This window comes from Ambystoma mexicanum, chromosome 1p (assembly GCF_040938575.1).
Source record: "Ambystoma mexicanum isolate Mex_15411 chromosome 1p, UKY_AmexF1_1, whole genome shotgun sequence".
NCBI lineage: Eukaryota > Metazoa > Chordata > Amphibia > Caudata > Ambystomatidae > Ambystoma > Ambystoma mexicanum.
In genome coordinates this window covers 634,570,222-634,583,319 of record NC_090921.1, presented here as the reverse complement: position 1 = coordinate 634,583,319, position 13,098 = coordinate 634,570,222, and the positions used below count along the sequence as shown (strand labels likewise).

The 13,098-nt window shown below is 45.6% G+C and overlaps 1 protein-coding gene across 4 annotated transcripts in view; it reads right to left on the bottom strand.

The window, feature by feature from the left end:
• Positions 1–13,098, bottom strand: part of SAFB (scaffold attachment factor B) — a 73,923-nt gene that overhangs the window by 27,542 nt on the left and 33,283 nt on the right. For all 4 annotated transcript variants that reach the window (XM_069649657.1, XM_069649659.1, XM_069649658.1 and 1 more), the window contains 4 exons: positions 11,167–11,252; positions 9,810–9,943; positions 9,115–9,414; positions 960–1,091 (listed from right to left, as the gene is read on the bottom strand). In XM_069649657.1, the coding sequence (XP_069505758.1) occupies positions 960–1,091; positions 9,115–9,414; positions 9,810–9,943; positions 11,167–11,252 (652 nt within the window). The remainder of the gene's footprint in view (positions 1–959; positions 1,092–9,114; positions 9,415–9,809; positions 9,944–11,166; positions 11,253–13,098) is intronic.

The following is a 13,098-nucleotide window of genomic DNA, read 5'->3' as shown; positions in this document are numbered from 1 at the left end:
TGCGCCCAGCCTGGCTGCCGCGGAGCCCGGACCACTGGCGCTTGCTTGGACTTTGTTCGGCCCCCGTCTCTTGGGAGAAACATGCTGCCGGGGCTCACCTGCCACCAGGATCTTCGTCTGCAGCCACTCGGTGAGCCACTTGCGACAGTCCTTCATGGTGTATGGCACCATGTCCTTGCAGAACGCACAGGCCTCCCCCCACGTGCGAGTTGTCCAAATGTAGGCAATAAAGACAGGGAATCATCCAGGAAGATGATCCGCAGCTCGGGCAGATCCTGATCAGAGGCGTCTAGTCTCTTATCCTCAGCCATGTCCACGACCGTGCAGTAAAAATCTGGGGATGGCTGCCAGAGGGGCTTGGGTGGAGGGCAGTCATTGGCTGGGGGCAGTATGACCCAGTGAAGACAGTTCAGAAACGAAACTGATTCTCTTTACCAAGAATTCCCAGCCTGACGGGAATATTCATGACCATGCATGCTGGAGAAGTAATATTTGGGTGGCATTGCTGCCAAACTATTCCATATTAATTCCACTAGACGAGGGTCTAACCTTTGGCTATCCAGATGTTTAGGACTACATCCACCATCCCTCCAAGTCCATTGGAAAGGATCATAGAGGATTTACTTAACACATGGCGAGCCAATACAGATTCATCAGTTTCCTAAGGGACTTGTATGCTGGGTTTAGCTGTCTAGTCTTCATGTATGTTCTTTAAAGTTAAAAAAAGGGTTCAAATCACTTATTCCATTAAAACTACCAAATTACCTTAAAAGTTAAAGAATGCCACGTCTGAAACCCAAATAAATGCCCTTGAATATCCAGAAACTGCTTATGCACAATGTATCTTGGTCCTGCAATCTGAAGGTTTTTAACCTCCTCCAACTCCCAATACAACGAACAGGGATCTTAAATGTGGCATATGGCAAGCATGTACATTGTAAACCAAAGAAAACACCAACCTGTCAATCTCATCTGGATATCTACTTCGGTCTCTGTGGTCAAATTCATTGAAACGTTCTTGCCGACTGACATCTGAGCGATACCGGTCGTCTACAGCCACTCGCTTTGCCTCTGGCCAGTATGAATCACGCCTGAAAGATATAATTCATAGAACCACAATTACTAAGCATTTAGGTCATGTTTTCATTCATAGGCATTTATTCACAGCAAATAAGTTGCAACAAAAATGTAATTAAAGTGTCACTTTGCCCTGGTACTTCGTTGCCCTCTCCAAAAATGTAAAGTTGCTCAATGAACAGTGGATCAAGTAATTTAGGGAGGTCAACATTAGTTTGAAGCAGAAGGCACCACCCTGCAACAAGATTTCAGGGTGTGCAATTGGCGAGACCCATTTTGCTCCTGCTTCTATAGCTTGTGCATTCCAAGCTTTAACCAACAGCTACCAGGAGTTACTTTTGGCTCCCCAGTCCAACTGGTGCATGAAACGTCAGCAGTTACAGGCTTCAGGAGGTTCATTAACATGGGAGTCTTTTGCCACGTTAGCCAAACTTCTGCCATATTATTTTCATGACAAATCATGTCACTCCCTGATCTATGCCCAATTTCTGAATTTGTGTCTCTTCAGCAAATTAGGTTACATTTCTTCCTCCTAGAGAAGCTTGCAGCTGCCAAGTTTGCGACAGGAAGAGAGCAGCACAAACATTTGTGTCTCAAGGCTTAGGTCCCAAGAGTTTTAATACGATAGTGAAGACAGGTTTCAATGGGAACATGAGGCACTGCCAGTGTATTGAATTAAGCAGTGGCTCTACTGCCCTCTAGAATGTCTCCGGGCCGGCAAAGTACCTGGCAAAGGGAGGGCTAGTATCACAAGAAGATACAAGAAATGATTTCCAAGAGTGGAGCTTCAATTACTTTTTTTTAATGAGTCCCTCCCTTTCTCAAGAGACAAGTGTCCTGCAATTGACAGCCTCTGTCCTCGGCGTAGCTAGAAGACATGCTAAAGCAGCAAAATGTTTCAATAGAATAGTTACAAGAAGTAGGTTTCAAAGTGAGGGGCTGTAAGGTCTGGTAACTGGGTTGCCAAGATATTTAGCAGCCATGGGGTGCCAACTTTGCTCTTTCCACCAACTAAGAGCAATCTGCAGGGGATGCACTAATGTCACTAGGATTGTACTAACCAATAGAATAGGGCAATGTATGTCGTTTAGATTCTTATACAGGTAGGAGCCGATACAGGAACGTGGGATTAGCACGCACCCAATTCAAGTGTATTCTCGTGTACCCTAATTTTGCGTTTGTCCTTTCATACTGCAACCCAATGTGGGCGAGCTAAGATCAGTTTTCTAGTTCTATGGAGCAGACTATCTCCCGGATGCTGATTGCATTCATTAAATTGTTGCACCAAGTGCCTCATTGCTTCCTTGGATTGATTTTTTGAGGGCCGTTTTTACAGGACATATCGGACCATGTGGGCAAAAAGTTAATGTTTGCATCTCATGTTAAGTTTTCTCAGTGCCTTGGGTACTGTCCTGGTTCCCCAGCAGTAGGTCCTGGCTACTGGGTGACAGCCGACACCCAGCATCTGGTTTTGCCCCTTACTCCTAGAATCTTAATTTTAATCCCTGGACAGGCAGGCATAAAATGTGCACTATATATGACGACCCATTTAATTCTGAATAGTCAGTGGCTTATAATCTCATGCTTTGCATAGGTCTTTTTTGTGGTTGTCTTGGGAGCATTACGTTTTCAAATTCAAAAAGGGGCGCCTACAGCCACAATGCTATTTTATGTGCAAGAGGGGCACAATCCGTACCCATTAGCGCCCTCAAATAGTCTACTTGTTTTGTCAGAGCCACCACTCCCATGCAGGTAAGGACAGGCAAGTCTAAGCAGCTACACAATAGTTATCTTTGTGGCCACATGCCATCACCATGGTGCTTCAATATCTATCTCGCCCTCTTGCCTCCTCATTTCCAGTACTATGTCAACACAGCTTTCCTTTAAACGTCCCTCTACAAACTTTCTTCCTCCTCTCTCATCCCGGACCAACAACCAGGTATGGTGTGCAACCAACGATCCAGTAGTAGACCTCCCTCATTGGGACACTTGCCCCCCTCCCCAGTCTTCCCATAACCTCTGGCCCCTCTACGCTCACCATCTCCTGTAGCCAAAAACCTTGATCTTAGACCCTCTCTCCTTCACCCCTCACGTCTTGGACCTTGACAAGGCGGCCCACCTCCAGCTTCACATCTCCTCAGAGGCATGGTCCCTTACCTTACCCCAGCAGCTCAATGTCTCCGAAGCTCTGGTCCCCTCTAGGCTGAATACTGCAACAGCCTCTTAAATCTGCACTCCTCCCTACGCGGCTCCCAACCCCCCTCAGCTAATCCAGACTAAGGCTGCAAGACTCGGCCTCAAGCCTACCGACTGTATATATCCAGCCCTAAAATCTCCACTGTGGCTGCGAGGATCAAATGCAAGACCCTCTGCATTGTCCATAAGAATTTCTGGGGCCCGGGACAACACTATACAACTTTCCCTCCCTAAACACTCCCCTGCTAGAGCATTTGCTCTACTAATTCCAACTTTGATTGTCAAACTTCTCCAAGCAGAGTGTGGGGGCGCAAAGTCTTAGGCCATCTCAGACTTGAGCTTGGTCATGCAGTAAACAATGAGCCCTTTCACAGGTTCCTTGAAAGGGAAGCTTTGACATTTGGAGTGTTCCGCCAGCGAGATATGGGGGTTTAATGCATCAAAGCCATATGTCGTACAAAGTGAAGGTGAATGCAACCCCTTTTAGTGGATTTGAAGAATAACTTCTATTGTCTGGTTTGGGGAACTAACAAACGGGGAAGCGGCCAGGACACGATGCCAGATATGGTTACTTGTGCTGTGTTTGGTGAAAGGGTTCCCCATTTATCCTATTTTTTCTGTCCACAAGTCACGAAACTTGGCATATTGCTGCTATTAGCCAGTTGTCCAGATAAGGCTTGCATGCTGCCATATAGTGGTTGGTGGGGAGAATTACATCTCCCTCCTAAAACTTGAAAAGGGTGCCATTAGCACAGGGGCATCCCCATCACGACCACCAGCATACATGTAAAGAGATCCATGTTCTCTGACGAGACGTACAGCGTCAGTTTTGCCCGCACGTGGGATGGGCAGGCACTGTGGTATCTGCATAGAATCACGTAACAGTTACTGGGAAGGACATTTCAAGGTGCTGGGGAGCTGAAGAACATTGACTACTCCGGAATCTGCCATTGTCTATGTGAACACATCAGTGCCCAAAGTGTGTCAGCCACAGTTCTATATATTAGAGGGGAAAAAAACATTTGGTTAAGCCTTGGTCCAACCCTTCAACAAGCGGCTTATTTCCTGCGCGCACAGTGGGCAGATGTAAGCCTCCTGTCCAAGTAAACCAACATTTTCAATTCAAAGACATGCGATTTTCTGGGGAGACCTGTCCAAGACTGCCGTGTACCGCTGAAGGTGTACCCCTAGAGCCCTCTGGGCATCTAATTTTCATGCTGTACCAGATTTGGGACCCCCGAGGCTTGTGTGCCCTCGATGCCACGTTGCCAAGTCGCTCCCCATTTCCCTGTTTTCACCCTCTGCCTGCCTCCCAACCCGCCCTCTGCCGCTGAATGGTGTTCAGGTCAGTCTTATTACACACCTCCCCAGGGCAGCCCTCTGCCCGGCAGCCCCTTTGGCTAAAGGCCTGCAAGGCAAAGGGCGGCTCCATATCGTGTCTACAGGAGTCTGCAGGGGACACCAATGAAGCCACCAGTCAACAGAAACTGACAAAAACTAAGTGGCATGGGTGGAGTGTAGAGCAATTACTCTACACCAGAAGCTCCTGCCACTCTAAACTCACCTTTCATAACCTAGCCTTACACCATGCATTAGAAATGTGACCACCAGCCTAAACCTATTCATGGCTGGATAGCAAATAATGCCTGCATTACAATGTTAACTAGTACCATACCTAGAAAGAAATATGAAGATTAGCCTATGTCCGTCTAGATTGGAATTCCATCTAGGTGTGGCGTATGCTTACATTTACAATTCTAAGATTAGCCTGCGCTACATCCAAATAGAACTGTAACAGTTAGCATGTGCACTCTTGGACAGAATTCTCAACCTAGCCTGCGTCGCCTCTATATAGAAATATGATTGTTAGCATATGCCACACCTATATGGAATTCCTATTAGCCTGCCCCACATCTGGATAAAATTTGATTGTTAACATATGTCACACTTCGATGTAATTCTTGGTTTAGTCTGTGCAACATCTAGATATAAATGTGATTCAATGATTGACATGCGATAGACAACCTGGACCAAAGCGTACAATCATGAATCAATAACCAACTCACTAACAATCTCACCCCTCTGAATACACCTCTGAAACAACCACAACTCTATAGCACAAACCGCACAAACTTCAATACACTGCAACAAAGACAGACGTACACGACGGCTACAGAACAGAAAGCACCCGAAGCCCAGCCAACAGACCCACCAGGCTGATGCCGCCAACAGCACATCCCTGCTCTCTTGCACTTTTCCAGCTTATTCCCGCTAACTCGCTCCCCTCCTTCCCTTGTTTCCAGAGTGCCAGGGACCACTCCAGTGGTGATAGTGCACGGAACAAATATCCTTTAACATTATTACCTGCCGTGTACTGCCATAAAAAGTAGGTAATAGTATGCAGCACTACAGGTCCACAGAGTTACACCTACCTTGAAAGTCCACCCTTAAAATGTATGGGGCCTCGTGCCTGATGTAGGGGAATGGATCGAAATTAAGACTGTATAAGCAGGAGCTAAAAGCAGCTTCTGGGTATTCAGCATTAACTAGTGAGCAGGAGCTACCCCTGGGAAACCAGGAGCTAATATTATAGCCTTCCACAAATCTAACCTCCATGGAAGATGCAAACCACCCCTTATGCTTGTGTGTGTCCTAATGCGGATTTATAAATTGCCTCCAAAGTACAAAGTAAATTTCATGTTTGGCATCAGTTGGTCTGGAAAGTTCTTCTGGGCTGCAACCAGAAGCTAAAAATTACGAACCCTGAGGGGGGCCTTATGCACAAAAAGTTACTGTTTTGTGAGACAAGAAAAAGTTAGAAGGGCTGAGTTCAATGAAGAGCTCCGAGGGGGTAGAGAACAAGTTATCCTGGCTAACGAAAGTGTGCCCAACTCATGCATGAGCAAGCCATGGCAAAGCAAAACTGTTAACTTTTTGAAAGTACGGTTACAACTCACACCCTGTATTGAGATTCAGGATTTGACAGGTCTTGATGGTCCAAGGTCGCTTTTCCCCACATTCAGCTGTGGTCTTCGACCATTAGTGGGGTCCAATCAGGACCATTGTTGGCACAGCTCATGCATACCATTCAGACACGGAAACCAGTTTGTGGATTGGGACCAGACAGTCCCAACCCAGTTCCTGCAGTAGCCTGCCAAAAGCCTCAGCTTTCCCAGATACTGGAAGATGGGTTAGTAAAATGTTGGCCATGGGACAAATATTTGTGGCGCGGCCACATGACAAGACTCACTGGCTTTAGTCACCGTTTATGGTTAAAAGCCTGTATTTGTAGGCTAGCATTTAAAGAAACAAATGAAACATTCCTAGCAACCTGGCAGCCAGGGAGGGGGGGGGGGGGACTCTTTGCCCACTAGAATATTTGTTGAAATCTGACAATGTGGTTCAGATGGCTCCTTTCCTACATCTAGGACGTTGGGCACAATGTTACATTGCCATTACACAAACTGCTAAGCATTGTTTATAGCAAAGCTGCATATTTTGTTATCATTGCCAGGGGACGCGTGCCCACATTTGAGGCGTTACTTCCAAGGAATCTGGCAAATTGGGTCAGTTGGGGTTTTTTCACTTCAATTGTGGAATTTGCAGTCTTTTGGAGGCCAGGTGTGCGCTACGAAAGCAAGGGCTTGCAATGTTCCTGCTCGTTCCAGATTGAAATCTCCTGGGTAGTTTCAAACCAGATTCAGTCTTTCTCTACTATATCCGTGGACTAACCCCTTTGTGCATTTGGCCTGATTAGTGTATGCAGCACATTTTTTTGCATGCAGCTCTTCAATTGCAGCAAGTGAAAACAGCGTTGATGCGGACTCTTGGAAGGATATTATGGGCACGATTCAAAACCACTTTCCCTATACAGTCCCCTCCTTGGCGTGACATCTGCTCGGTCATTTAAAGACTCCTCAAAAAATTCTTACTTCTGCTTATTCTAGGTTATGCAGATTTGTACGTAATTGGGTTAAGTGGTCATGAAGGACCATGGGTCCCCATGAACACGTCGGACAATGATAGCGACAGAACACCAAGCATCTGCACCGTATGGAGTAATTCTGCACCAACCACTAGACGGAGACCTGCACCAGATCTGAAATTTAAGTGTGCTGGGTCAATGGAGGCAACTGGGGACGACCTGGCAAATTGTAAGCCCCTTCTTCCAGGTTGCAAGGCCAGCAAAAATGGATGCAAAACTGAAAGAGACCACCAACTTCAACCATGGAATGTGCTGCAGGAGATCTGAAAATCTAAACAGGATCCATCACATCCCCTGGATAACCGTGGCATTAATGCTCTTAAGAAAGCTTGCAGCATTCCAAAAATCGAGTAGAACCAATAAACAAACACCAACGACAATATCTGGAACTGTCTATTAAGGGCACAAGACTGCCCACACCCCATAATTGAATTCCAGGGGGCAGTCTCCAGAGGACTACGTTTTGCTCCCAGCTCCTTATTTTTGAGAGTTCTTGGTGGGCAGAGTTACTTCTGCACAGGTCTCCCTGCCACTACATCCTTTCAACTATACTTGGGCAGACGTTATAGGGACACCCATAAGATGCCCAGTCCCAGGGGTGCCTGAGGCCCCATTTCTGCCCTTGGGTAATACTCAACCTAGGTTGTATTAGGCTGGTTGGTGGCAGCTAATATTTAGTTTTGTCTTCACCGAGGGTTAAGCTGATTTACTGTATTCGTAACCAATGCACCTTTATTGAAGCCTTTATTGAAGCCATTGGCCCTTTCTTCAGGGAAACTACGATGCAGGTCTTTAAAAAAATGCTATTCTGGCTACATGAGCCGCCGGGGTCTGCTGTGTGTAGTTCACTCGGTCCTTTCTGCTCCTACCTACCAAACTAGATTATCAACCCTACCATCCAGTCTACTATTCTTGCAGGGCTATGCTTTCTGGTACCTATGCAGACGTATCTGGCTTTTTCCTATGGGCACTGGTTCTCAGCAATGCCAGGCCCTGGGATCTTTAGAGCTGGCTGATTTACTAGGTACTTTACCGGCAGAGGATATACATCTCATCAGTTACCCTTCCCGTGCCTAGGGACCACATACACATCTTTGATTTGGCTCATCATAAACACTATAAAAAAAAATGCATGTTAAATGCGGTTCATAGTGATATCGAAAACCAAAATCTCGAAAACCAAAATCTCGAATACAAAAGGCCGAAAAATAAAATATCGAATTTTTTTTTCAATGTGTTTTTTTTTAAATGGGGGGGTTCCCCCCCCAACCCCCCTTTTTTTTCATTTTTTTTTATTTTACCCCTTTTTTTTACTTACCTGACCCCAAAAACATATATAAATAAATAAATAATTCGATATTTTTTTTTCGATATTTTTTTTTTCGGTCTTTTTGTATTCGATATTTTGGTTTCGAGATTTTGACTGACTACCGTTAAATGCATGTGTCATTACAGGCTTCACATTACCCTCTACGTGAAGGGTTATACTAAATCCCGTTCAATATACAAAGGATCATTGCAGTGTGTAATATTGTCTAGGGGTATTCGTATTGACACATCTGAAACCATCTTTAGTGCCACCAGGCATGCTGCCAACATTTTAAGTCAAGGATCGAGTTAGGCCTACTGGCCCTTTACTCTGCCAACCCGCCTCTTAAAGTTAAACCAGACTGCGCCAACAGTTGGAGTCTGGTATTTCCTTTTGGGAGACACTGTGCCACAATTAGTTTAGATTAATAAACAGCCCTCACCAGAGGGTTGGGCAAGTCTCATTAACAGCGATAAATTAATCAGCCACACCAACAATAGATTTAAGCATAACAAAGGGTCAAACATGAAAAGCAACAAAGATTTACCTTCCATCAAGTTCATATGGTCGCCTCACTGACGGTCTACGTTCTTGCTCGTACCGGAGTTGCTCTTCCTGCCGGCGGAGCTCGTCCCTCTCCCGTTGGATACGGAGTTGTTCACGGCGTCGCTCTTGCTCTATTCGTTTCCTTTCCAGCTCTAGTCGCTCCCTCTCCATTCTCTCCCTTTCCAGACGGGTTCTTTCAAATTCAAGTCTTTCACGCTCTCTGTGAAGTCTATCCCGCTCTTCTCGCTCATCTCTTTCACGAAGAATTCTTAGACGTTCTCGATCTCTACGCTCCCGTTCTCTGATAAAGGGATGGAAAATGTAGAACCATATCAGTCACACCTTACTTGCTGCTTAAAGCTTATTTTTTTACAGCCATGGGCCTAAATCTTTATTTTACACAAATTAATGGCTCAAGCACAACGGCCGTTGCCGACCCTCCCTTCTCTTAACAGCCTCATTCCCACAGGAATGCCAGCACATCACATTTGGAGACTAGCATTTTGCAATAAACAATGTACTCCCGCCACAAATAGCCTTTGTTAGCCACCTACTCCAATAATACGAGGGCAAATGGGACCTCAATAAGCTAGCAAGGCAAATTCCTTGAAGGTGGGCTTGTCAAACTTAAGGAAAGTTTTGGTGGCGAGTGAGGGACTGCAAAACTCTACAGAAATCTGGCGGTGCAATACTTACCGCCTCCTTTCTTGTTCACGAATCTCTCGTTCTCTCTGCCGGTGGCGTTCACGCTCACGCTGTTCTTTAATTTTATCAAATGACAAAATATTTTTCTTCTCTTTGCTGCCAGCTTTCTTTTCTTGGCTCTTCGTCTGTTTAAAAATAGGAACAATTCAATTTGTAAAATTGGAAAACATTTCTAATGGATAAAATAACTGCATTTTTTTTTCCTCTTTTATAAAGTTTAACTCCCTAAACCATCTGATCTTTAAGAGCTGACTGAGCAGGCAGGAAATGACAGCCATGAGTTGGATGGAGGATACTGGTACACTGCACCAGCTCATGCAGGGCAAGAGACTAGACTACTCTGCAATCTAGAGACCAGCCAGTAGTTGCTAGGCAACGTGGAATAGTAAAACAATGGCTACCATGAGACACTTCCTTTTCAGCTACTAAACTACTGCTTAACAAGCTAAATTAACAATCATGACTGTCATTTTCATCCATTCGAGAAGGCAGCATATCTTCCTTTTGCATTTTGGGGTGAAGTCCTTTCACTTCATTCAAGCTTATTTTGCTTTGCGTCATCTGGCCCCATCCGTGTGGCTACATGGCCAAGAAAGTATCAGGTTTCACATTCAGGTTTACAGAAAAGACCAAGGCACAGTAGAGAGCCATCGGGACACCCCAGCTACTTTTGCGGAATATTCTGGTGTCTTTCATGACGCATGACGCGCTTTTGCACTTTCCCAGGGACCAGAGACTCAAAACGGATGTTTGTGGTACAAACCATTTCTTAGCAATCTTCCCATTTCGGAATTAAATTGCCACAGAAGGGCATACACGTTTGTGGAAGCCCAGCTCTTGTGCAGTGTGACCTGGGTTTTAGGACAGTTTTGTCCACCCCGTTACTGTGTAGGGGGTGATGGCAGACTGTCCACAAATGACAGCCTCAATATTTTGAAGGGCCTGCTCTGGTTCTTATTTTGCACCTGTGTGGTACTTGCCTGACCATAACAGTGGAAGTCCATTTATTGTGTTTGCCCCATTTAAGTGATAAGTTACCACCAGGTTAATATTCAGAAACTGGCTCTAGGGGTGGAAGTGCCGTCCAAGGCCAATTATTGCCTTGCACGCATATATGCTCTTCATGATGCCATTCTGCAGCAAGATGGTATAGCACATACCAGTAATAAACATGAAATGAAAAGTAGCAAAAACTGGGGCACGTCAAATTATTTTCTTGGTTAATTTAAGATTAGAGGTATTGGAACAAGGCATTTTCTTTATGCAGAAACAGATGGGAGCACCTACCAGAGGCAATTCAGCAAATGCAAATTGCAGGACCAAAAACCGGTATTCGCAGAATACTTACCCTCTCTTTAGAACTGGTTTTCAAACTAATAACAGGTTCTCCTTTGGATTTATCCATAACTACAGTCCTTTCTCCTCCTCGACTCCCTAAATAAAACCAAACAGGAAAGTTAACTGTGGCACAAAATAAGCTGCATTTAAATGATGAACAAATGGGCTCGATTTTCCGGTTCCAATTACTAAATACCAACTGACCATATTGTGGAAGTTTATATGTCTTCCAAAAACATTGCATTCCAACAGCGTGGCATCAAGCGTGGCATCAATTTAGCTTAACTTTTCAACCCAGAGTCCACATTTGTAGAAACAAATTAAATGGCAAGAGGACCAGTGCGGCGTACGCATCTCTTGCTCAGTGACATGGGGAAGAGCCAGTGACTTGCAACAAGTGTCAAGATGCACATTTACATTATCTGTGGTCTTTTGTGGCATACCTACAAGCAAATTAGATTTGAATAGAAACATGCATGCTTTGAAAACTAAGCACAACCGCATACTAGCAGGCACAAACATCTGCATCCTTGCAGTTTCCTTTCCAATTCCCTTTTGCCCTAGTCAGCAAGGCCTATCTACTTTCAGTACAAAATTAGGACAAGTAAAACTAGTTGGCAAACCGCATCACCAAACAACCACAAGTATAAAAAGCAGCAATCCGCACAAACTTCACTGCAACAAAACAAACCACAGACTCGCTCAACAGCTCATGACTACCGACCGTAAAACACCCCAAGCCCAGCCATCAGCACATCACTGCTATCTTGCACTTTTCCAGCTTATTCCCACTAACTCACCCCCCCCCCCTCTTTCAGAGCCGCCAGAGGACCACTCCGGTGGTGATAGTGCGCGGTATAAATAACTAACCTTGATTTAGAAGGGAATAGTTTACCTGTAACTCCATTTCTCCAGCATTGGTATCTTTCATGGATTCACATGCTTAGAACATTCCCCGGCGTCAGGCTGGGAATCCCCGGTACATTATATAGACCCTTTCCCGTAGGAAAATTTTTCCGACGCTTATGCGTCCTATCCACCTCGTTTTGTATCATGCGTGCCCGTACCGTCAGGACGTCATGATATAAATACAGGCCCCGCCCCCCGCGCTCCCTCAGATTTCGGCCCCCAAAGTAGTGGGGGAACCGGTTTGCATGTTCAGGGGAGGCAGGTGGGCGCATGTGAATCCATGAAAGATACCAATGCTGGAGAAATGGAGTTACAGGTAAGAAACTATTCCCTTCTCCAGCATTGGATCTTTCATGGATTCACATGCTTAGAATAGATTACATAGCAGTACCACCCCCAAAGAGGAGGCGTGCATGCAAACCCATATACTTTCTTCGCAAAGCCCGTTCCCTATGATCATGTATACATTAGTAATCGTTAACATAGGAAAACGAACCACATACAGTCATAAATTCCACAGGATTCAACCCCTCAGCCGGGGCTTACCTTATTGGAATAGGTGTCGGAGCACCGCCTGTCCCATCCGGGTATCTTCGGCATGTTGCTGCGACAGGCAGTAATGGCGGGTAAAGGTGTGTGTAGCCGCCCAGGTAGCCGCCATGCAGATGTCCCCCAGAGGGACTCCGGCCCACAGTGCCGTCGACGATGCCGCTGCTCTAGTTGAATGAGCTCTTGGCCGTCGTAGAAGAGGTTTCCCTGCCCTGGAATGGCAGTACGAAATGGTAGATGACACCCATCGCTTTGAAATGGCTTTTCCTCTAGCACCCAACCCATAGGCCACGAACAGCTGTCTCGTTTCTCTGAACGGTTGCGTACGATGAAGATAAAACTTAAGAGCCCTTTTTACATCCAATGTGTGTAACGTGCGCTCCGCTCCCGAGCATGGCTCCGGAAAAAACGTAGGCAACACAATAGAGGAGTGTTTATGGAACACCGAAGGAGCTTTTGGTATGAACTGTGGGTTAGTGGCTAG